Source organism: Terrapene carolina, unplaced genomic scaffold (genome assembly GCF_002925995.2).
Source record: "Terrapene carolina triunguis isolate 2854851 unplaced genomic scaffold, T_m_triunguis-2.0 Scaffold69, whole genome shotgun sequence".
NCBI lineage: Eukaryota > Metazoa > Chordata > Testudines > Emydidae > Terrapene > Terrapene triunguis.
Window position 1 is genome coordinate 54,613,990 of NW_020664420.1, and position 26,696 is coordinate 54,640,685.

General features: G+C 41.3%; 1 protein-coding gene across 1 annotated transcript in view; it reads right to left on the reverse strand.

Moving 5' to 3' along the window:
• The window catches only part of CHD1 (chromodomain helicase DNA binding protein 1), a 78,374-nt gene extending 52,655 nt beyond the window's left edge, over positions 1-25,719 (reverse strand). The window contains exons 1-7 of the mRNA XM_024196562.3: positions 25,596-25,719; positions 23,295-23,503; positions 6,640-6,844; positions 5,482-5,583; positions 3,975-4,042; positions 2,017-2,166; positions 1,413-1,675 (exon numbers count right to left, since the gene is read on the reverse strand). Coding sequence (XP_024052330.2) covers positions 1,413-1,675; positions 2,017-2,166; positions 3,975-4,042; positions 5,482-5,583; positions 6,640-6,844; positions 23,295-23,347 — 841 coding nt within the window. The 5' untranslated portion in view covers positions 23,348-23,503; positions 25,596-25,719. The remainder of the gene's footprint in view (positions 1-1,412; positions 1,676-2,016; positions 2,167-3,974; positions 4,043-5,481; positions 5,584-6,639; positions 6,845-23,294; positions 23,504-25,595) is intronic.
• Positions 25,720-26,696: the final 977 nt, after the last annotated feature.

Sequence of the window (26,696 nt, forward strand, 5' to 3'; positions counted from 1 at the left end):
CCACAGGCACGGAGGTAAACCTAAGTAAACAAAGTGTCCCGGCACGCCAGCTGCTTACCCTAATGGGCTGGGACAGCAACTGGTGGGGAAATTTTGGGGGGGGGGGGGGAAGGGGAGAAGCTGGGAGTCAGGGGAGTAACCCCTGTGACCACCCCCCACATGACCCCACCCCAGCCCGGGACCCCCACACTCTCCCCATCCCATCCCTTCCCACTTTATCTGGGGAGGCTCAGGGGAGGATGTCTCTGACTTGAGTGGAGCTGCTACGGCAGGCTGGGCAGCACGGCCACAGCCTGCTCCGGCGGGCCAGACCGGGCAGCGCGGCCGCAGCCTGTTTCAGCGGGCTGGGCTGGGCGGCGTGGCCGCTGCGTAATCCTACACCTGGGTGGTGCGGCCACAGCCTGCTCTGGGGGGTGGGGCCGAGTGGAATGGTTGCAGCCTGCCAGCCCCTGAGCTCCAGCTGCTTTGGAGGCTCGGGGGAGAGCAGCATGGCCAGAAGTGGAGAAACTCTGGCCCCACCTCTCTCCCTCTCTATACCCGTTCATAAGCCGACCCCCGTCTCTGGTGCTTCCCTTTTTTACTAAAAAAATTCGGCTTATGAACAAGTATATACGGTAAATACTGAACTCCATACACTACACTCATAATCCACATGTAATTCCCACTAATATCAAAGGAAAGTTTGCACACACAAAAAGTTTAAAATATGTATTTTATGTCTTAACTAAAGTTTTAGTTATCATTATTTATCCATTATCTTATTGCCACATTCAGCATCACCCAGTGGGGAAGTATGCTCACCTCTACGACATCATTCTTTCTAACTTTCTCTTATCATTCTCTCTCTCTCCCCCGCCCCCCCATGGCCATATCAACACTAGGAAGAATGGTGTATTTAGCATGTGTTAACTATCACATGTTAAAATCCTAATATAGACAGGGTAAATTGTGGTTTTAAAATGTTAGCTGGTTGAGGTCAACCCTAGGGCTGAGACTAGGGTTTTCTTTGACACGTTAAAAAGGACATTTTTTTCGTAGTGAAGATAACACCTGTATTTCTTTCCCTGAAGCAACTCCCAATTCCCACCTCCAATGGTTTCATTCCTACACCCGTCTCCATTTTACCCCCCAACTACTAAGCAATTCAACAGTTAACGCAGATACATAAGCCATTATCATTACACTTTGGAGCTAACATCCAACATGTATGCAAGCGCGCACGCGTGAGCAAAAATACTCCATTTGTTTACTCTGAATTCAAATGAGGAGGTTATCTTTGCATTTACTGAGCTAGAAACTGGTTTTTAAATGAAAGTTTAGATGCTGCAGAAACTGAAACAAATACATAAAAGTTGTAAAAACTGCTCTTGGATTCACTGTAGTAGCATTTTGAGACTCTAGGTCAAAAATACCTCCTTTTCGTCCAACACGACTATCCATAAACTTTTCTATAGTTTCGAATTCATCTTCCTCAGGTTGCGGGACATCCTCTCCACAGACTTCCAGCAAGTCATCTGAATCTGTCTTTGTTTCTTCAGCTTCTTTGTAACTAATATTGACTGTTGCCTGGCGACGAGACCCTCTTTTATCATAATCATCATCCTCATCCTCATCGGATGAATCAAGTTGCCTCTTTTTCTGTCCTGCACTCTTTTTCCCACTTTTTGGCTTAATTCTTAAAAAGAACAAGAGTTGACAAAACAAAGATGTTTCCAATACAGAAATACCCACAAATGTTCTGCCATTTCTTACAGAATATTAACATTTCACAGCGATTGTTCAACTGTACCACACTCAATTAGATAATGTAGGGGAAAACATTCACTATGACTCACTGCTGTGATAACATCTTTTGTAACTTCAAAAAACAACTTCCACTCTTGGGATACAGAACTCTACTAATAAATAGTTACATTTGGATTTGAGCTGAGAGAGAGACACAGAGAGAGAAAAAAAGACATTCATATTCTCATCAGAAATCTTATAATAAAGTATCTTAATTTCCAGAATTCTTACCTGCTTGGAGGTTTCCTGCTTTTCACTTTATTTTTTGGCTCGTAGTCAGATTCACTCTCTTCACAACTGCTTTTCTCTCTATCCTCCTCTGATTCAGAATCTGAACCAGTCCCAGAGACAGATCCTGATCCAGACATTTGCCAGTCTTCACTGCATATATTAAAAGGCAGAGAAGTCAAGAATTAGAATATTCAGCATTACAGTGAAGTCCGTATATATGAACGCTGGAAACTGGAATAATCTTGTTGACAGAAATAAGCATTAAGGCAGTTAATAATTCAGTGTCATTAAAAAGAAAATTACTAAGAACAGATAGAAAATGTTATGAAAACCCATTGATCTCTCTACTGCCATGAACATGGATACTGCATCTGGAAACATGGAATATCATCCAATTTCTGAAAAAAAACCAAAACAAAACAAAACAAAAAAAAACATACCAGATGCCTTTTCATTAAGCTGTAAATAAGGAAGTAATAGAATGATGCTAGAAACACTTTCCTTCACTTTACCTCTTACAGATACAAGAAAGATTATATTTTCAGTGTTCAGTGTTCCAGTAAATGGATAATTGTTCAGGAGTTTAATGCTATAGTGTTACATGAACCTACTATAATCAGGGTTTCTTCCATGGATATTAATTTTGGGCATCCTGACAAACTGATATCTAGGTTGGCAAGTAATACATCTCTACACCGATATAACATGAATTTGGATATAATGCGGTAAAGCAGTGCTCCGGGGGGGCGGGGCTGCGCACTCTGGCAGATCAAAGCAAGTTTGATATAAGGTGGTTTCACCTATAATGTGGTAAGATTTTTTGGCTTCCGAGGACAGCGTTATATCGGGGTAGAGGTGTATTTGGACAAATAGGCAACAACTATGAAAATTTGTCTTTTAGGGCTCAATATTCTGTTTCAAGAAACATGGACAGAGGTTTCTGCATATTTGGTAAGATAATTACAAACAAATGCACTAGTTAAAATATTCTTAGAACAAAATAATTAGATCTATAAAATTCAACAACAGTTTTTGGTTTTCCATACTCTAATAGATTTCTGTGAATTTTTAAACTACAAAGGATAGGAAAAAATAAATAACTTTTGTCAATCACAACCAAAAACAACTAAACATACAAAATTACACACTAATTTTAAAAGAGTTTTTTTTTTTTTTAATTCTAAAAGAGTTCCTGAAAAGTGCGAGATTGACAGTTCTAGAAATTGGTTTATTTTCCACAGAAACTGTATCAGACAGGCAATGACAGTACAAGCTTCCCTATACTGCACCTCTAACATTCCTCAACTCTGACCAGGTGAAGGGCATACTTCTCGGGGTGATAGGATAGTTTTAATTTCCATAGGTCATTCAATCCTTGGTTGCTGTACTGAGATCAATAAGTCTTCCAATTAGTGTCAAACATGATGGTCATTTTTGCCCTTGAGATTTCAAAAAGATGTCAAATTGTAACAACTTTGTCACTAATTGCTTAATTCCAACTAGTGACCTGGAGATAAAATGACCCATATAACCTATTCCCAATTACCATGGCCATATATAGATTATGTTCAGGATAGGATGTTGAGCAGGAAAAGTATGTTACAACTAAAAAGCTGCACTGTAAGATTCTACAAAGCATTGCTGGAGGTGCTTTTGAACAGACACTATCAATACAAGTGTACCTGGTGCTGGGTATTTTACTAACTGGGGAATTTAAAGTCCTGTTTTACATATAGGACTCAACTTGAAATATATGTTGCATCTAAACATCTATGTATTAGAAAATATCCCAACATTCTAATCAAAAGTGAGAAGTGACAAAATCAAGTCCAAAAACCAACCTGAAGTCAGAGTAAAATTGAAATACTTTTATATATTAGATGAAGTATATATAATACTAAAATATGCAAGTAGGAAGGACATTTTTATATAGTATTCTTATATGTAAAATATCCTACTCTTTATGTTTTTTCCTCTTGGTCTCACTGGATGAGTCATCCAAAGTGTCTTCGCTACTAGAGGAATCCTGCAGAGAAAGCAAAGATATATAGAATTTATTATCAAATATTAAAAGAGCAGTGCAACTGTTAGCAATCTGGCTTCCATTCTTGAATTGGTATAAATTTATTTTTCATGTTTGATTACCGGTCTCCTTCAGTACACAATGATGCACTGAATATGACTAGGGTTTCCACATTTTAGTATGATTCAAAATCCATCACAATTGTTTATGCATTCACGGTGCTCTACTGGAATATCTTTTTAAAGACTACTGTTCCTGCATGAAGTACATTTTTAAAACTGTCATAAGTTAGTCAAAATGAACTTCCATCAGGAGACTGAAAATCTCCGCTGTAGTTTAAAGATAAGCCCTGTACCAAATATCACCTTTTAACCCACTCAGGCCCTAGAACTGTTTAAACTGTTTTTTAAGAAAGGCAAAAATATATCTGACTCCTCACTACCTTTACTCTCCAAAAAAAAGGATGGACCATATCAACTCAGACTTCCCTAAAATAATTCTCACTCAGGCAGAAAACAGAAAAATTTCATCCTGAAAAGAAACTTTAAGAAAGAACCATTTAGCAATAGCTGTAAGTTAAGATTTTCTAAGTGTTTACACAGAAAATCTTAACTTACATTTACCATAAAACTAAACAAACAGTTAAAAATGAAAACAACTGTATCATACAAAAACAGAAGTCCAGGGTAACAGAAGAAGAAAATGGAGAAATGATGAGAGAAGATACTTCTGACCATACTGTTTAATTATTCTTTAGAAGTGAGGAGAGATGTCCACAAACTTTTTTGCTTAACAGATAACTTTCACCCTCTCAACCTTAATAGTATCCCTTTTAAACATGTGCTCGCATCCTAGATTCAAATAAAACCAACTGTTCAGACTTTAAAACCTTCTATTTGAATAATTCCAAAATCACTACAACAAGAAAATGTAATGCCTTGGAAGAGATTGAAAAACCTTGGCCTAAACTTGTAAACTTTTTTTTTTTTTTTTTTTTAAATAGTGTGGACCATATTCTCACAGGGATTAGCATGGAGCTACATCTCCTCCCATTCACTACTGCATAACATACTTTCAGAAATGACAGCCATTGCTTACATGGAAAAGTAATATTTGGAAAGTACTTTTATGCTTTTAAGTAATTTAGAAGCTGGAAACACAGATGAGAGCCAGTAGTACATGACTTTCCAGCTTGGTCCATGGATCACAATTTGACAACATCTGGTTAAAGTGCTTTCTCAGAAAGGTAATTTCTGCAACACTTACCCAAATATACGAAATTAAAAATGATTCAACATTTCTCTAAAAGAGCAAAATTCTTTCCTGAGATGTGTGTACACAATGCTTATTGCCTTCAAACAGACTTTCACACATACATACGGAGTGAGCTATGAAACCTCTACGTTTACATTTAAAGCATAGATTCAAAATAAGTTATTCACCTCTTCTGATCCACTGTTTGATGAAGCTGCTTTCTGCTGCTGCTGCTTCCTGAGCATTGCTGATCTCTGTACAGCCAAAATACTTGGATTTGATTTCCAAAACTGAAACGGAATTCAAATAGAAGAGTCATGCAGTCAAAAACAGTGAAACTTTACAATGATTTAAGACAGTCAAATCCCCTAACTGAAGTTTTGCTAGTAAAATTAACTATTTTCAGTTTAAAGAATTAGGAGAATGTTTCAATTTGTTACAGCATTTTAATGCAAAATGTAGCATGCTTTACAGTAAATTTAAGAATAATTATATTAACACAAAAGAATACATATGCTATAGCCATTGCTAACACATTTCAATTTTAAGTTGTTATAACTCACATAATTCCGATGAGGAATGTAGTAGTACAATTGTCAAATAATTTTGCTTCATATGAAAACATTGCAACACTTTAAAAAAATGAATGAAGAGGAAAAACTGAGTTTTAAGCAGAATTATGTTAATTAATATTCTGTTACATTTATTATACTTTCTTTCATTCAAGGAGAGTTATAATATTTTACAAATTTTATATATTACACACAGAAGCAACTGGAGCAAATTTGAGGTTATTTAATCCCACTGGATATGCTCAGAAGACATTTTCTAAACAATTTAGATTTTTTTCTGAAATTTTCCAAACTTCTTCCTCATAGAAGACTAACTACATGCAAATTTGAAGTGTTCCAGTTCAACAGTTTATCAGTAACAGCAAGCTAAAGTATACAGATATGATTTTCAAAAATGAATAGAGTTAAGAAAGGATTTAGTAGTTTAGGGGCCTAAATAAGTGGCCTGATCTTGAAAAGTGGACTATCAATCTACTACAATCAATAGGAGCAGCTGGGTGCTCAACGCTTTTGATAATCAGGCTATTTATTTAGGTACCCTGGTAAGAATTTAGGAGCATAATTTCATGCATCTATTTCTGAAAATCTTGGCCTTAATATTTTCCATGATATTCCAGTCATGGTATGCAGATATTTTACTAATCAATCCAAGCTCAAATCCTAACAGTTTAACAAGTCTTTCATTCCAGTTCTTATCTATAGTGAAAATAGCTACAGGAGATAACCACACAAAGTCTAATATCTTTCACTGGAATGTTTATTTGTGCATTTTACCTCAGCTCCACCAACTTTTGGTGGTTTTGCTTGAACTTGTTTCTTCTCTCTAGATGTGTCAGACTCTGATTCTGACTGACTGCCTGACTCTGAACCAGAGTCAGAGTCGCTGCTACCTGACTGGCTGCTGCTTCCATCGCTACTGCTTCCAGAACTTGAACCAGATCCAGAACCTGATGCTGAACCAGAATCGTCATCCGACTGGCTGTAATTAGACATAAAAGAACATTATGCAGCATTTTGAATAGTAGAATAAAATCAAAGTGAAGTTAGAAATAATTTAGCTTCACCTGTAAAATTAATTGTGAAATTAGCCAAGCATGGATATAATAGCCTACTCTTAAATAACACACTGCATCCATTTATAGGACCTCCATGCTGTGATAACTGGGAGCACTTCACAAGTTGGTTCAATTAACAATATATCCATAGACTATGCTCCCCTGCAGCCCACAGCTTTAAAGAGAGAGGGAAAAAGACTTTGCCAGTTGATTAAATGTCCACAGTTTTACTTTCATTCAAAGGTATGGGCAAAACAAACATGCCTTGCTTATCTTTATAAATAGGGCGAAATTCAAGGTGAGAGGTATTCCCTATAAGAGGAAACTGTAGAATGATCATCTTGCTATTGTGAAAGTCCTACACCCAACTTCCATCAAGTTCAACTTTGGGACAGGTAGTTCTAGCTTTCGTGTCCAGTGTAGGTTATACGATGGGTTTTGGATAGAGACATGTACTATGATTTTCACCCTGCAGTTAATTAACAGCTGATGCACAAAGCAGAACTGAGATGGAAAGAAAGGATCAGAGATAGCCTCTCCTCCTTCCAGACAGCCAGACAACAGGAAAGGAGAAAGGGGTCTGATAAACTCAGAGCTATTAGCCAAACCTTGTAGAAAAGTTTATGCTTCAAGCAAGGACCAGGGACAGTACCCTGATATAGGACAGGACATCCATGATCAGGGCATACAGTCCAAGCAGGCAGAATGGTAATGGCACTGCATTTCACACCCATCTCAATTATGTAGTTGTTTGTTTTAAATAACATCTATATAATTTCAGTATCACCCATCACTGTCAGGTGAGAGAGAGAACAATAAATATGCTCTAAGACTGCAAAGAGGTCTTCCAGCAAAAGCAGGATAGATCAGATTGTCTTTCCTAATATTTTTGAAGTAAAAAGAAAAAACTTCAAAACTTTTAAAAAACCACACATATTTCAGCCCTTCTTTATATTTCATAAAGAAACCAAAATAGGACAAACTATCAATTTAAACAAAATCCTTTGTAGGTTACATTTCATGCCTTGTGTTGCAAATCTGGACCTGGTGATTTATACAAAGACAGGGTTATCAGGACCCTTAGATTCCATTCCTGAGGGCTCGCCTAGATAGGTAATTATACTAGCATGATTTTACTGGTATAGTTATCCAAATATAACTCCTCATGTTGATACTCTTATGCCAGTAAAATTCCCCATTTAGAAAAGCCCTGACTCTCCCACTAAACTATTGCATGACCACCAGGAAGTCACCCATCCTATGTACATAGTTATGCTTGAGATGACTAACTGCCCCCTTCTCTCTCTCTTCCTCCTTTAGTTACATCACACTTCAAATAATTTATTTAATTTAAAAAGAATGAATTAGTGTACACAACATTTTGCAACTATATTTTTATATGCACATATGGTGAACTATGTTCAAGATACTGTACAAACAAATCTGGTTTCTCAAAACAATTTTCTCTATAACCTGTGCTAAAGTCTCAGATTCTGAAAAAAACCCATAATATTAATCTAACATAGAAGCCCCAATATTTTTAAACAGACATCTTGATGGAAAGCATTATAGGGACAATATTGCCTTTAAAGCAGCTGAATGATATAAAAAGAATGTATACCAGGACTGTAAATAAGCATCTTGATAAAGAACAACAGGTAATACAAAAAAATAAACTATTACAAAAATCAATCCATCCTCTTAACAGACTTTCAGTTGCATCACACATGTTTAAAAAAACTGTTATCATATAACTTTAAACAAACTTTCCTTTGTGCTAAAACTATTTGAACCAATGTATGCAAGTTGCGCGCCTCTCTATCAATGACTGATGAATACATAAGACTACAAAGCATGCAGTAACTGTTTTAAAGACTACCAGTAGCTTTATTTTAAAAAACAAACAAAACACCAAAGCCTCTAATCTAATTGGATATTTATTAAGAGCATGTTTTCTATAATAAAATAATGTGGTTGGAGCAGTGCTTTAAAAAAAAAAAAAAATCATGCCCTCATGGATGCCAAGAAAGCATTCCAATATTAGCACTAAACAACTAGTTATTAGTTAATGGGAGCTGTGCATGCCCAGCACCTCTGAATTTAAAGCACCTCAGCATTTAAAAATTAGACATCCTAAAATTGAGGCAATCTTGTAAAATTTGGCCCTTAACCTCTGCGCCTTACTTTTTCCATGTCTAAACGGGGACAATACCCATCTTTTGGGAAAAAAATATTGATATCCTCAGTTAAAATGCCATATGCAACATACGACAGAGACACTGGATTTATGGCTTATTATAACAATCTGTAACCCACTAAATACCCTCTTTTTGTCCTATACAGAGGTGTTTACAGGCCACTCTACCTTGAATGGTCCCTTAGAATATGAGCTAACTATTTATGCTAAACAATCATATTCCATCTTGCATTTAGCTGTGATGCTCAGAATACCTTTCCCAGACCTGAAGAAGAGCTCTGTGTGGCTTGTCTCTCTCGCCAACAGAAGTTGGTCCAATAAAAGATATTTTCTCACCCACCTAGTCTCTCTAATATCCTGAGACAGACATGGCTACAACAATACTGCATATGCAGTGTAAAGTATTCTTAACGTAGCTGGCTGCAGCTGTTGTGGATGTGAAGGGAAGTGCTCTACTATCTACAACTGCCCCATTAAGAGCTGTGAAGCCCAACAGTGCTATTCTCTCTCCTGGTCTCTAATCCTGGAGCAAGTCTAAAGGACAATGTTAAAAGTACCTCTGTTCCCACCTTTGCCTAGCCCAGTGGGAGAGAAACAATGTTTCTGTTACTTAGAGGACCAATGAACGATTTCTATAAAGTGCTCATTGGGCATGTCTCCACAGCAAAAAAAAAAAAAAAGGTGGTGAGTCTCAGAGCCCAAGTCAACTTAGATTCACACTGTGGGGTTAAAAATAGCAGTGCAGATATCGGGGGCTCAAGAAGCTGGTGAGGGGGAGGGGCTTAGAGCCCAAGCTCCAGCCCGAGCCCAACGTTTACACTGCTATTTTTAGCGCCGCAGCATAAACCCTACAAGCTAAGTCAGTTGACCCAGGCTCTGGGCTCACGGCCGTGCATCTTTTCACACCCCTGAGCGACATAGCTAGGTTGACCTAAGTTTTAGGTGCAGACCAGGCCTGAGTGCCCTGAAGTGGGCGTGTAGAGAAACATGCTATTGAGCTTCCGCATCCTTGCCCAGGAAAGAAAACAAGGCATTGAGATTGCTCCTAAACTTTCCCATTCCCTGATTGAGGGCTTGTCATTTCCTAGATGGAAAACATGAGACAAAACACACAACAGAGGCAGTCCTCCGGGGTGGATCTAAGTTTGTAATGTAAAAAAAATATGAATGGACAAACCCTTTTTTCCCCTTTTCAGTTTACCTTTAACAGGGGGATCACTCTGCTCTGGTACACTGAAGAACTGATAAATAGTTTATGCCAACATGGACCACTGTAGCATCCCTTTGGATTGATACTACAGCCCCAAATGAGCTTTTGTTTTTTGTCCCTGCGTTCTATCGGATTACTGAAGCCTGACAAGTTCTCTTCTGATGGTAGAATATCCTTCACATCCGGAAAGGTTACATTTGTAAATTGCTTTGAGATATGAATGTACTATGAAAGTTTAAGTTATAAAATTTACTCTGTGTGTGTAGGTGAGAGAGGGAAGGAAGGAATTTATCTTAGGAAGCATAACACTCCATCCATATTTCAATTCACAGCTTCTGCCTAAAATATGACAGTAATTATTTTTCTCAAGCTCACACACTTGCTGGGAGATTTGTTCTTCCTAACCAAGCTGATGGAGAAAAGAAAGAGGAAAGGAAAGGTGGGTGGAAGAGAGAGAAGAATCCATTTGTATCACCAGAAGAAATGAGAGGAACAGAATTAAGTTAGAAAGTTTGGCAAAAGTCAGAGGGATTTGTTTTTTTTTATTTACTTTGAAAGTCTACTTCATCTACTTCTGTAGTTTAGTATCAGTAATGAAGAGCCAACCATTCAGAATTATTAATAAGGTTAAAAATAAACTTCTACACATCTCACTCCAAAGAAATAGTTCTAGCCCAGACTCCCACTCCATAGGCTTGTAGAGTCTGAGAACAGTGTGTAATTTGTATCAACAAACATTGGTGCTCATGGGGTACCTCATTTAATTCTGAAATAACCCTTGTAGCAAAGCAGAGTTGACAAGTTTTCCAAGAGCCAGAAAGTCATCATAAGATGCATGGATTGTCTGGAGGAAAAAAAGTAGTGTGTTGACTGGAGGGTTTGTCGCGGGGGGGGGGGGGGGGGGAAGAGAGAGAGGTGTGTGTGTGTTCCTGTGTGCACTGGGAAGGTTTCAGAGAGTTGGGATGGTCAGACTGGAGTAGAACATCAGGGTTTTGGCATTCCTCCCCCAGGTCTATGAGGACTTGGGAGGATATGCCCTACTCCATTCTCACCAGCCCCTGGCCTTCCAGTCTTCTCTTTAACCAGTACCTGCTCTCTTAGGCAACATGTACAAAAAAAGAATTGAGGCATTGTGTAAGTGAAGCAGTGGTAAGTGAACCAGTACCGCATAAGTACCAACAATGCAGTGAGTTCACATCAGTCATGCTATTTCAACTGTAGGTTCTTTGCATTTTTGCCCCAGGTGCATACCAGTGTTCTGTCCACTGACGCATCTCTCTCCCTCTGGGTATCTATTCCACATTTCCCAGCACAGCACTTTGCAACAGGTGTATAATCTCTACAGTATATAGTGTATGTATGTGCATTTATTCACATACTTTTGTTTTAGTTGTCACTTTTGAATGATGCTGTCCTGCATGAAAAATTGCTCATCTGATGCTGAAGGGCAGAAGCTATGCCCTCCTACTTACTGCAGATACCATGACAAAAAGCCTAAACCTCTGCTGACCACGTTCCATGCACCCCACCCAGTTCCTCCATTGCCTTAGGTGGGAAGGCGGGGTGGGGGGAGGAAATGGGCAAATGAGAGGCTGAGATTGTAGTCAGTGTTGAAGGGTGAAAAGAGTCTGGGGCATATACATTAAAGCCTCTGTTCTGTTTTTCAGAGTGTAGGGCTATGGGAGATGGTCCTAAGAGAAAGACTTGGAAGTTGTAGCAGCCCCACTTGTATAGGGAGAGGGGGAGTCCATGTGTAATTCAGACTAAATACTCATTTCATGAGGAGAGATGTTTCCAGGTGGAATTCCATGAGCAAAATATACATACAAGAAGTTACAGGTTTAAATTACATTGTACTTCAAGCTATTTTTGTGCCCTTCATTGTTTCTCTGTAAGATGGAGTTGGGGATGTATCCATTGGAAGCCAACTGGAGCCAACTTCAGCAGAGTTCCATCTTGGCTGCTCTCAGGCAAACACTGAACTGGGACAGAAAGACTGGGTTTGAGCAGTTTGCATGCCTATCTGTAGTCAGCTTGACAGATGATAGCGGCAGTAGTCTGAGCCATCAAAACTGTCAGGGAAGAATGAGTAAAGGCATTCTAGGATAGCACTAACTCCCATCCAAAAAGTGGTTTTTATTTTGTACACCTGGGTGTACATATGTGCTAAGTGATCCACAGAGTGATTAAAACTGAAGTTTTCCTAGTGCATGCAAGACCTATCTTGATCAACTGCCTTGACATAATATGGTTCTAGAACAGTGTTTTTTCCCCCATCTCCAACATTCCCACAGACGACTGGCCTTAGGAAAGCAGTGCATCCATTCAATTTTTGAATGGATTTTCAAATTTTTTGCTGAGTGATTGAAGACACTTAGCATTTAAACTTTCTTAAAACAAAAAATCAGATCTACCAGAAAAATGGATATCAGAAATCCATCACTCAGATTTCTAGTGCCACAAATGAGATTTACTTCATCCTCCAAACTACTTCCTGTTCCAACAGTTTTAGTTACAGAAGAGAAAGAGAAAACTATTCCCAAATCTAAATCAGTTTGAAAAAAAAGTTTAAATATGGACAATCTAGATTTATGGAATTAAAAGACCCCTCTCTCTCTAAGTTGTGTGACAGTGCCAGAAGTGATTTAATCTTTCTTGAAGTGGAAAAGGAGAGATGTGATGTTAGAAGGGAAGTGATCAATATGTTTCAAAAAAGAATCATTACAAGCTTTCATTTTTAACTCAACTACTACTGGTAGTGTTTCACACTATATCAAACCTGACCTTTAAAATAATTGTTTTACTGGAGAACAACTACATGACAACATGACAGTCAAGTAAACATTACAATAAAACAGTATGTGGGCTCCCTTTGTGACAAACATGTTAAGATGTGAATCCAAACTAATAGCTGCAAGCAAATGTAGTCACATCTTAACGCCTCCTTTGCTTGAGGTTTGCCCTGCTTTAAAAGCAGGGTTCCTTCCTCAATATACTATTTCCTTCCCCCCCCCCCACCCTTCCCCACTTTCTCCAAAGGCATTTTATGCCAGAAACTCCCTTTCTCAGCTGAAGAGTGATGGATATTGCTCACTGTTATCAACTCTGCCTCTTTAGTTAGGCCCAATTCTGCAACCCTGTCTCACAATGAATACTACCTGTTCATGCAAGCAGTCCTATTGAGCTGCATGGGAATACTCACCTGAACAGGTACTGCTCATTATGAGTTAAGGTTCCAAAACTGTACCCCTCATTCTCATAGTTCAAGAGACCACTGAAACATTCCTTCACCCAGGAGCTCAAAATGCTGTCATCACTGTTTCTAGTACTGTACGTGCTTGCCCACAGAGTAAGAGACCAAGTCTGACACGTGGATAAATATCCTTGAATAGAACTACTGCAAATCAATATGCCTTAGTTCACCAATGCAGTTTCTCCATGTTTACCTCTTCCCTTAATTTCTATTTGGATTCAACTCTTCTCCTACTGCCCCAGGATCATATCTGTTTCATGCTGTTCAAAATCAGGAAATTAACTTGAACCTAAAGTTTTCATTCTGTTATTCTTGCTGGGATTGTGATCCTCTGCCACTGCTGGAGGTGTTCTTATGTGAGGAAGGAGAGGGGAAAGAGGTGTGATGGGCAGCTTGTTCATTTGCCTCCCCCTCACTTCAGAGAACTCCTAGCAGCAATGCAGAGGATTGTAGCTTTGCTTCAGCTGCTCTTAAACACAATAGCAGTACAGTGAAACTAGGTGTATGTCAGTCTCATCTACTGAGACCAAAAAGAATCTCTATGGATAGTAATTCCATGCTCTAATAATAAGAATATAGCTGCAGGATGTGTTACCAACCACCTGATCAGGATGGCGACAGTGACTGTGAAATGCTCAGGGAGATTAGAGAGGCTATTAAAATAAAAAAACCTCAATAATAATGGGGGATTTCAACTATCCCCATATTGACTGGGTACATGTCACCTCAGGATTGGATGCAGAGATAAAGTTTCTTGACACCTTAAATGTCTGCTTCTTGGAGCAGCTAGTCCTGAAACCCACAAGAGGAGTGGCAATACTTAATTTACTCCTAAGGGGAGGGCCATCCACCCCATTAAGAGAAACTAAGAACCCAAAGGTATACAGGGAAAGGAAGGGATATTGGAGTGGGTCCATCCACCCTAGAAGTTCTTGGTGTTCTTCACTGACACATTAAGCTACTATAGGAAGAAGGCACTGTTAATGACAGCTGTGTGGGAAGTGAGCAGCCAAGCATCTGCTGCCACTAATTGTTGGACAACAGCTTAGTAACAGTACACTTGAGGTGCCTCTTCCGGTTGCCTAAAGTATGGGCTCACAGAAATTGCAATTCTTTGGAGAGGTATTATACAAACATTTTAAAAAAAAAATGTGAGCCAAGCAAATGAACATTTTTGATACATAAAAACATATATTCTGAAAAATTAAATTGCATCAGCATTGATTTTTTTTTTTTGAAGAAAAACCTAAAGATGCATGCACTTTATTAAACAGGAGTTCAAAACAAAAAAGTGACCAAGAGCACAGGAGACATAAGCAATGCATAGAATAGTTTCAGGGGCACTGTGGGACTATGCAGGGAGGACAAATAGCAATGGGTCAACTGCAAAGCCACTGTTTTCAGTCCTGATGCAAGTTAGAGGAGTGGCAAGTCTTGCTCCAAGCAAACAACTGCAACAGAAGACTGGACGAGTCTTTTCCATGAAAAATAGCGTGTTCTTACCTCACGTTAATTAATACATAGTAACTCACCAGGTAAAAACCTTAGATGAGCACAGTGTAGTTTTCACATGTTGGCAGATTGAGATAAATCTTAAAGGGGAGTGTAACGGGGTCAGCACCCACCTCTCACAAGTGCCCCCTCTGGTTAGGTGTGTCTCCATTCTTTCAGTAAGCAGTCCCGGCCCTGGTATGGGGCCATATCCCCAGGGCTCAGTCCCCACAGCCAGCCAGGAGCTCCCTCAATGCTCCCCTGGTCCCTGCTAGCAAAGAGTCTTAGGCTCAGTCCTAGCAGCCAGCCAGGAGCCTCTCGCACCCCTAGTCCCTGCCCCCACTTAATTGTCTGTAATCCTGCTGCTTTTCCAGCCAAGCATGCAGTCGTTTCTCCTCTGGCTTCAAGAAGCTACTAAACTACTCTGTTCTGCAGCTCCTTTTTATAGGACCCTCCTGGCCCGATGGGCCTTGCCAGCAGCCCCTCTGATTGGTTGCTTCCTCACCACCACTCTAGGATGCTTGGAGGACCTCTCCACTGCTCCTTTCCTGGGATGGGTGTGGCAGAATCCTGAGGCCTCCAGCAGAGGGCCTTTAGGCCTAGTCCACCCCATCACAGGGAGGTTAGTGATACTTTATGAAGGAGTCTCTCCCTCCCACCCCCACCCCTAAGGGAGTAACTGCATTTCTGCTGCAGCAGATATGTCATCAAGTGGAGCTTGGTGCACAAGTTCACAATGTATAGTTTAAAAGTTTCATTTCATGTTCAATGTTTGAAAAAGAACCTTTCACAATATTACGCACGTATAACTGATATTTTCAGAATGAGCATGAGGAGCAACAGTGTGGAAAAAAAGAACATTTCCCAGAGTGGTTTAGATTTCTTGCACAAAAGTGGTACAAAGAAAAGCATGACAATCTAGTGAAAAGTTGGCAGGTTTAATTTATTCTTTCTGTGTCAATCCATTTTTCATCAAACTATAATGAAAAATAAATAGTACTCAGTTTAAATTCCATTTTTTTAAATTGCCATTTCAATGAGATTCAACTCCTTGTCACAGGTTGAGCTTGCCCTTTGGGAATCCAGGGCTCTGCCTCATTCGTGACTTAGTTTACCACTCCGCACAATGGTCACCTGACAGGAGTATGAGACTAGAAGCCAGATCTGCTGGGGGATACAAGGGCAGCCTGAATTCAGATAGGGGTGAGAATCAAAAGAAGAAGCAATTGGCTGAAGAACGTAGGATCTGGGAAAAACAGGTTTTGACTTTCATTCACATTGAACTGTTATTTTAATAAACTAGAACCCCAAGGAGAATGTACTTGAATGACAAGGACCATGCTATTATTAGAGACCTCAGGAAGGGTTAACAGAGGGAGTAGAGACACCCATAGCCAGACTAAGTAAGCCACTACTACATTCTTGTTAAACTGAAATCTGAAATGTGAGTATGATGGAGCCACTACTTTGACATAATTTCATAGACAAAATTTTGCAGACATATGCAGCTTAAAAATTGAAAACTCATCTAGAAACTTTTTCATAAGAGTTTTGAAATTAACTTATCTGCGTGAAAGTACATTACGTAAGATTTAGCATCCTGGCACAAAGGGAACAAGGCAGTAATGTCCACTTCCATACTTCCAATGTTTTTAAAAAAATTAAAGTGTAAATTTAAGTTTGATTTTCCTAACTTAAAAAAAAAAAAAAAAAAAAAAGCAGTATCCTTAAGCCACATTCCCCTGAAGTTACCAATAAGAATGTTCAACCTTAAACTTTTTCCAAAATAAATATGACAGTGTGAATAATTTCTGTACTGAGCATCTGTTGCTTGCTCCTATGCACACACACTAACTCTGTTGCTCCTCCCTACAGATATCCTCCCAATTCTGTTACCCCTCTTAACCACATACTTCAAAAATTCCATAGCATTTCCATGTAAACCAATAAAAACCCCGTGTGGCTCTCTTCTTGTGCTTCCCAGTTCCTCCCCACCGCACCCCACTAAACTCTTATTCCATGTGGCTCCTTGCCATCCATTTGCCACCCTGATCAGATTCATTGGCCTTCCGTATATGGAGAGGAGCATCGGCTCACAAGACGGCCATGAGAAGTCCATGGACCACAATCTACCCTCGTTATATCAGGGGCGTGCAAATTTTTTGGCCTGAGGGCCACATCAGATTTCTGAAATTGTATGGAATGCCGGTTATGGGAGGTTGTACCTCTCCATACAGCTAGGCGTGGCCCGGCCCCCGCCCCCTATCCAATCCCCCCTGCCAGCCCCCCCAGGACCCCTGCCCCATCCTCCCCTCCCTGTCCCCTGACCACCCCCAGACCCACCACCCCTGACTGCCCCCTGCCACCCCATCCAACCCCTCCTCTCCTTCCTGACTGCCCCCCCCCCGGAACCCCTGCCCCCATTCAACCCCCCTGTTCCCCACCCTCTGACCACCCCGCCACCTATCCACACCCCTGCCCCAACCACCACCCTGAACTCCCCTGCCCTCTATCCAACCCCCCCTGCTCCCTGCCCCCTTACCACGCCGCCCAGAGCACGGGGTCAGACCGGCTCTGCAGCTGTGCTGCCAGACAAGAGATTGCAGTCCTGCCGCCCAGAGCATTGTGCTGGTGGCGCAGTGAGCTGAGGCTGCTGGGGAGGGGAAACAGTGGGGGGAGGGAAAGGGATACAGCACAAAAGGGGCCGGGGGCTAGCCTCCCAGGACAGGAGCTCAGGGGCCGGGCAGGAGGGGCCTACAGGCCAGATGTGGTCCTCGGGCCATAGTTTGCCCACCTCTGCGTTAGACTATGCCTACACAGGATTAGAATACTTGTATCAGAGCAAATGCAGCTGAATACATTGTGCAATAGCTAAATTAAACTCCTAAACTAGCCAGTGGTTCCAGTCCTTACTGAATCCAACACAATTAAATATAATTGGAAGGGCCAGTTCTGATTGTTTGAGATAAGCATTACCACACATTACTAATACCTCAGAAGTGAAAAACTCACTTTGTTTTAAACTTTTGTATCTCAAATACCCAGTCTGAGTTTTTCCAACCTAGAAAAATAAAAAAGAACTCTGGCATCAGATGACATATGGGGAATTTCTCATTGATTTAGCTTTATTGTAGTGGAGTGTAAAAACAAAAACAAAACAATTTGTGATAGTACACTTGAAACTTAGAGGCTCTTTGAACAGAGATACTAATTCTCACCAACACACTTTAAACTCCGTTCGCTAACACTAATGTTATATAGGCAACAGAGAAAGAGTCTCTCCCCTGTGTGGAGTACCGTGGTGAAACTCAGCAGGGTCCATGAAGCCCACAGGTTGCCCTTAGCTTTAGGGCATCTTCTTCCAGAGGTTTTTTTAAATATTAAATCTTTTGATGAAAAGGTGCCACAAACTGTTTTTACCTTCTGATTTGTGTTGGAATTCCACAGAATGTCTTGTCCGTAGTAACAGGTGTTTTGTTTCCCCCATTTCCCCCAAAAATGTGTTTCCAGTTTGTGTAAGGGGAATGGGTTGGCTAGGCTTTAAAGTAGAATTTAAGCAGGACATCTCATTTAGCAGAATTAGTTCTCTGGCTCATACGTGTATGCAATCTTCACACATAGAGGGTTTGGGGACAACACTACCCAGGGTCACTTCTTGACTACTAGCGGGGAGAATGAACACTTCTCCTTTCCCCTCTCCCCATGCACTCTTCAATGCTTCACTGCCCTGTTCTGTCTGAAGCACACAGTAAGAGCAGAAAAATGGAATCCAGATCACAGCAACCCTCTGTTCAACCCATGAGTGTTGATACTATCCTTATGCAATTCAGGAGTAAGTAATACAGTACTGAATTTCCCCAGAGGGGCTGCGCTAACTTTCTCACTAAGCTTTTCTTGACACTAACTAGCAGGCAATTGTAGCTGAGCCCCCATAAAGAGCTACCACTCCCCAAAGGAAAACTTTCTTTGAATCAGGTCTTCTTGAAAAAGTTTCTTTCCTCCTTTATAGCAAAGGCCATTTGCACAAAGACAGTATTATTGTTACTGAATTTATCTGCTCGTGCTTCCTTCCTACTCAGAGGAACAACAATTTGTGATGTTACAGTTAACTGCTCTGGACACATTCCATAATCCTGTGATATTGTCTTTACATACCGGAATAAGCAGAAAGAAAAGAAGTCTCCATAATAATTACGTAACAGAACATTGGGATGACAGAAAGCAGGTTTAGATGATAGGCTGTTTAGTCTTGTCCAACCTACAGCTTCCACCATTGCCAGCATCAGCGGTAAATTACAAGCACAAAGGCTGCTATCATAGACAAGGTTCATATGCAATACTTGGTAAATGCTTGGACTATGAACATAAGTTACATTTTTTTCACAAGTGGTAAAACAAAGTTTTCCTAACTGGCAGCTGCTATGGGTGGACAAGGATAGAAAAGCCAGATGATAAATTTAATCAGCCTCTGGATGGGGTGGAGACTGGACACAAAAGTAAGGGAGATCTGCACTCTTCATAAGCAAGATCCCTGCTTCCTTCCTTCCCCATCACCAACGGAGGGAAATGGAAGACAGCTGGAATTCCATTACCAGGCTGCTGCTGGAACAATCTTTGAGAGCGTCACCTATGCAGCAACTTCTTGCTAGTGTGTGAAATTTGAAGTCCGCAACTAATGTTTCCTCCAGCCCTCTTCTCTACTGGGAAGAAGCTGCATTCTCTCTCTGCTCCTCCCACTCCAGAGCTTTCTAATTATTGTGATAGACAGCAAAAGAGGTTATCTGATGATTTACTGTTACCCAGCCTCCTGGCTGCTATTTTACAAGCTCCATTTTAGGTCCAGCAACAAAGAGTCCTGTGGCACCTTATAGACTAACAGATGTATTGGAGCATAAGCTTTCGTGGGTAATGAAGTGGGTATTCACCCACGAAAGCTTATGCTCCAATACATCTGTTAGTCTTTAAGGTGCCACAGGACTCTTTGTTGCTTTTTACAGATCCAGACTAACATGGCTACCCCTCTGATTTTAGGTCCAGTTGTCCTCAGTCACTGCTCAACTTTCTCAACCAGTAACAGCACTCTAGATCAAGAGTGACAAACTCATTTGGAGAGGACTCATTTTTATGTTTAATTACGATCCATGGACCAGGATATACATTGAGGTCTACATATTCCCTGCAACACCACAAAGTTTGTACAGGGCTCAAGGGAAGAATATGCCTTATTTGTTGCATTGTCACCAAAAAGATAAAAGACTCTTTTAGATTCACCACTATTTCTGTTCTTTGTTTCTCTTCCTTCCCCAACCTCTTTTTATCGGTTTCTCGCCCCCATTCCCTGTCTTTGAGTGCTTCCTCAGTCCTTTTCTCTGCATTTCCTTCCCTGAAGCAACTCCAATTACCTACCCAGTGTGCTTCACTCCTATTCCCAACCCCATTCCATCCACTGTGATCTGTGATTAAATAGTTAATGTTGACAGTGAAGTGTCATCACTGGGCTTTAATGCTGATCTTCTAGTCAGATTAAAAGGGAACATGGGAGTTCATATCTCTGGGTTATGGGCTGAATGCAGATATCACTGCATTGGTTACATTTGGAAGCTTATCTGTGCAACGATGAGGTTTAGATGCCCTTTTTAAAAAAGCTTAGATTCTGGAGACTCTGAAAAGCATTACAGTATAACAAAATTACATGGGTGGACCATACATTTAAGAACCCTTTGTTAGATTTTAGCTAAACAGTACTGCTGGAATTTACATTCAGTTCAGATTACCTTCACAACTAGGGCTCAAAACTTTTCTAAAATGAAAATGTATATCTACCATTCACAAAGGAAAGCTTCCTGCTTGCAACTAGGCAGGTGGATTGTTTAAGCTCTATTCATGCATTATTAGGCTATATGGTTAATAAATAATACATTTAAACAAGCGGTGTTTAAATGCAGAATGAAATGTGACTCCACAGTTAATAATCAAGCTGATTAAGTATATTAGAATCTCTGCTTGATATTCACTTTTAATCAGGTTATTGGAAATACTTGTAACAGCTTATTTAATAGTAATATTTTTAACGTATGTTATCTTTTTTAAACAAGAAAACACACATACATTGCTATTCTATATACATTACGCAGCAGGTGCAGTGTTTCAGTTTGATATGAGGCATCTCTCTTCCTACATTATCTTTAATTAGGATGGCTTGTGTTTCTTTTTAAGTAGGCAAAGCAATCCCATTCATTTGCAAAAACATTTGAGATGTTCCAGACAAGTTAGCCACAGTTTTTTGAATTTTGATTTACAACATTTTGAAATTCAGGAGGACAAGCTTTGTTGATGCTATTTTTTTCTGAGAAAGTGAAAATAAGCATAGCTCTGAACTTGTGCAACATTATGGTATTAAACTGCAGCTGAAATTCCATAACCTTGCTGCTTCCAATAAAAGCAAGATAATTGTCTACTCATCAAGTAAGACTTCAGAAACATTAGAGTGAATCATTATCATTATCAAGCACTAAAACAAAAATTTGAAACTTGCCATTTTAAAATGCATATACATTATTAATTCTAGGTATAACTGAAGTTCTCATTACACAGAGGCATGATTGTATTTACTGTGTAAATACATTTTTGGATGTCTTGTCCCATCCCACGTGCAGCATGCATTATATTACTTTAATTTAAATAGAAATCTTTGAACTTCCTACAGTCATACAAAGCTGTTAATCATAGAATATCAGGGTTGGAAGGGACCTCAGGAGGTCATCTAATCCAACCCCCTGCTCAAAGCAGGACCAATCCCCAAGCACACTTGTAAGATAACAAATTTTAATTCCTGTCCATAGTGCTTAAATACATTAACTGGGAGGTTCTGGTAAATTGATTAGCTAAATAGTTAATATTTACACACTGACGCTTGAATGAGAACTAGTTAACATCCCATTGAAAGAAAGAGGTAGTTCACACCTCCTTTACAACGGTTTCAGTCTAAAGATGTTTAAAAAAAAATAAATGGAACAATTTGGTCAAATTCTCTGCAACCAAACAGAGAATCTTTAGATGGAAGTTGTATTTTCTACAGCCATGGAGGTTATCAGAAATCCAGAGAGACCCTAAATCTACACAATTTATAAAAATTATACACACAAAGTTTTATCTTTCTTACTCCCATTTATGAAAACCAAAAAAATAGCCTTTGAGGTTCCATGAGGACTGTTTTGCTTGGTTTGAAAAACAAGATCTGTATTATACTAAATAAACTTCCCTATAGCAAGAGGAAAGTCTTCTAAACAACTAAAAGCAGTATACATTCTCAAGCACCAAAACAAAGTTTGAGACTAGTAACTTCTAGATTACAGATTGTTAAATAACTCAAAATGGCAATGAATCAATGGCCGTACTTGAGAAGGCAATTTTGCTACCTGGTTATGTCACACTGGTGAAGCCCCCAAAGCTTTTGTAGCTCAGCAACTAAGGAAAACTACAGATTACATAACAAAATCAAAGATCAACCTCCTCTGATAGGTTAGGTTGGGCTTTTATACTGCACCCATCACCATGGTATCTGACAGGTTTCAGAGTAGCAGCCGTGTTAGTCTGTATCTGCAAAAAGAACAGGAGTACTTGTGGCACCTTAGAGACTAACAAATTTATTAGAGCATAAGCTTTCGTGCATCCGAAGAAGTGGGCTGTAGCCCACGAAAGCTTATGCTCTAATAAATTTGTTAGTCTCTAAGGTGCCACAAGTACTCCTGTTCTTTTTTCATGGTATCTGAGTGCATAGATTGCATTTCCAATATCCAAGGCTTATTTTGATATTCTTAATACATTTTTCCATCTTCAAATTTATTAGACAGAACAAAAATCATTTTCATAAACAGTAAAGCTCTTCTCTTGGACCAACTATATTACCTATTCCTTTACTAAGGTCTACAGTCTTTATAAAACCATGCTGACAGTTGTTAAATAATGCCAAGCAAGCTGTTTTTTTTTCCAAATGCAGATAGCACAGGCTAAATACGAATAAACTGTATGCTTATAATACAACATGCATTAAGATACCAAGGTGACAGGCATTATATAAGGATCTGAAGAGGACAGAATGAGACCTAAAAACTATGTTCTACATTTATGCCGAAGAGTTTCAGCTGTCCACAATAAAGTTATAAATTCAAGCTGTCTTCAAACAAGACCATATAGCAGAGACTTGAAATGATTAGTGCTTACCTTGATTCTCCACTACTGTTTCTTATGCTTTCCTCATCACTGTGCCCATTCATTGTAAATATTCAGAAGTTTAAAATATAAGTCCACTCAGTTTTTGAGATGGATATTAAAAGTTCCCTTTATAGTCTTCCTTGTACTCCACGTGTTTTACAGGGGACTTGTTTGTTCAACTGTTCACTGAAGGTATTCAAGATCCTTTCCCAAATTACCTAAAACACAGTTAGACACACAAAAGTGTTAAAAATATGACTTTAATTATTACATGGTTCCATACAACCTCTAAGGATGCTAAAGATAACTGACCTAACAAACTAACATTGAGAAGGATCAAATATGAAATCTACTTCATTAAAAAAGTGAAAAGTAGTTTCTGGCACTACCCACTGCAATTGCTGATAGTTTTGTAATCACACTTTCCTGTTTAAAGAACATTTCTCTTTCCCATTGCTCTGGGAAAGGCCCACACAAAGAACGGAGTATGACTGGCTATACAAAGGAACTGTTACACTGAAAGTACTCTGACAAACACAAAGTACACAAACTGAAAATAAATAAAAGTATTTTTCTAATTTATAGTAAGTGAGAAGGTATTACTGGTCAACATTTTGGGACAGGAACTGTCATTTATTGTATGTATCAAGGGCTGAACAATGTGATCTAGACCAATGTCTCTCAAACTTTTTTTTTACTGGTGACCCCTTTCACATAGCAAGCCTCTGAGTGCAACCCCCCTTCTACATTAAAAACACTTTTTATATATTTAACACCATTATAAATGCTGGAGGCAAAGCAGGATTTGGGGTGGAAGCTGACAGCTCTTGACCCCCCCCCCATGTAATAACCTCATGACCCCCTGAGGGGTCCCAACCCCCAGTTTGAGAACCCCTGATCTAGACCTACTTGGCTTTTAAGCGCTACTACATAATAAACTTTAAACAAGTACAGGTTAAAAAGGCAAGTATTTTATTTCAACTGATGGAACAATAATCAAATCAGTAAATAAATACACTATAAACATACTGTAAAAGCATTTCCAGGTTCAAGCATAACATTTTCTCTAATTATCAACCAGCATAACTGCCACACATTAAAAAAGTTATACTTGTCAAGAGTTATCCAATAACAAATATAACTCAAGATCTCACAGCTGAAATGGTCAATATTTCACATACCAGGATAATCAGAGCTGTGTGTACTCAAGTATCCGAAGCGTCCGGGAGTCACTGTAAGTGTCCTACAACAAGAGTACAAGGATAAACCTCCTAACAAATCAGCGAATGAAGAGTGCCCCGAAGGCACTGAATGGATGTGAATGAGACGAGGGTTTCATACACAGTTCACCCGTCCGCCCCTCCACCTCCTCGTTTGCCCACAGTGATCCGACTGAGTCTGTCCTGCTGGGGTTCCCTCGGGCTACTACTACTCCTCTCAGGCATCACAGTTTCTCGTCCAGGCCAGTACACAAAGGACATGGCGGAGGGTATGAGCGACCAAGGAGCCCGATAATCCTGCCCCAGCCACAAGCCCAACCCGACTGGGAATCGGAGACAAACAGGCCGCTCACAAGGGGAACTGCGCGTCCGTGGGGCGGCCCGTCGCTAAAGCACTTCCAGGCGCTGTCGCGGGGGGAGCGCCCCTGTAGATTACAGACCTGTGGGGTCCAGTGGTTCAACAAAGCTGCCCGCTAGGAGGCCTGGCTAGCACCCGCTGCGGGCCAGGCTCCTCGGCATCCCCATCCCAGTCATTCGGCCTTCAGCAGCTTCCAAATTTACCCGCCCAGCCCGGTGGTCGCAGCTCCCTCTCCCCACCATGCACCTCCCTGCTGTGCTGTGGGACCCGCTGGCCAAAGAGCTTCCCTGGCTGTAATCCCCGAAACGCAGCGGCCTCTTACTTTCCCAACCACCCGCCCTCCAGGAGCGCCCAGGTCAGAACCGCCCCGGCCTCCGCCCCCTCCCGACAATGGTCGGTCTCCCTCCTCCTCCGTGGACACTTCCCCGCTCCCGGCGCGGCCTGCACTGGCGCCGCTCTTGGCCACGGCTCCCCGGCCGACTCAGCCCCCGCGCTGCACGCTCCTCACATCGCCAAGGCAGCGCGAAGGCCGGCTCCCCCGCCAGGAGCCAGCGAGCCCAGCTTCCTCGCGCTCATCACCCCCGCCCCGCCTGGAAGCGGTAAACAGGCCCCACTCCCGGCTTCTTCCCACTCAGCCCCCGGCCTGGCCGCCGAGCCCCCGGCAGCCGCAGTGAGTCCAGCTCCAGCCCTGCGAGAAACTAAGGAGCCCAGCCCGGGCAGGCCGCTTCCTACCTGCGCGTGTCTCGGCCGGGCCTCCCCAGGGCCGCGCTGTCGGGACACAGCGTTATCCCAGTGGAGAGGAAAGTACTGCCTGCAGCCCGGGCTCGGGGGCTACTCCGGCCGCCGCCGCCGCCGCCGGGCCTGGGCCGCTTCTCCCCCGCCGGCCGCACTGAGCCCCTCGCTGACCTACACGGCGGGCTGGCCCGCGGCGCTTCGCACAATGAAGCCCGAACCGGGAGGGGGAAAGAACCAGGGTGCGCGCTGCGCCGCTGCCGCCACCGCTTAGGTCCTCCCGGCCGCCGCCATCACGCTACCGCCGCTCAGTACAGTCAAGTCTCCCCCTCCCTCGGCCCGATGGAAACCCCGGGCGTGATGTCAGCCCGGCGCCCTGGGACAGTGTGAGCGGAGGGAGGAGCTAGGTGAGGGGGGCAGGACTCAGCAGCCGGGAGAGCGAGCGACGGGAGGAAGTTGGCGGACTGACGGGAACCAAGGGAGAAGGTGGCGGACTCTGCAGGGCAGCAAGGCGGTTGAGGATCAGAAAGAAGGGCACAGGGCAGGGTAAAGTCAGGGGGGTATTCACTGTTGAGCCTGCTACCTCCAGAGCACTAGCCGACCCGCGAAACAGCGAGTGCTGCTGCCAGGAAAGGGAACCTTAAAGCTTGGCCTGTTGCAATGTACCAGGTTTAAGTAATTGTAATCTGCTCTGACTGTGAACCTCACTTATTTTAAAAATCATGGCTCAATTTTGCTTTTTACCAAGAACCTTAAAAACAAGCTTAAAATCGTTCATCTCCGTTTGTCTTCTTCCAGGTTTGCAAGTAACCTCACTAGAACAAGAAGGTGATTAGTTCCCACACCATTTCTGGGTTTATATGTGGGCTCTACCAAATTCACGGCTGTGAAAAATGTTTCACGGACCACGAAATCTGGTTTTCTGTGTGCTTTTATCCTACTATACAGATTTCATGAGGGAGGCCAGCATTTCTCAAACTGGGGGTCCTGACCCAAAAGGGCATTGCAGGGGGATCACAAGGTTACTTTAGGGGGGGTCACGATATTGCCACCCTTACTTCTGCGCTGCCTTTGGAGCTGGGCAGCCAGAGAGCAGCAGCT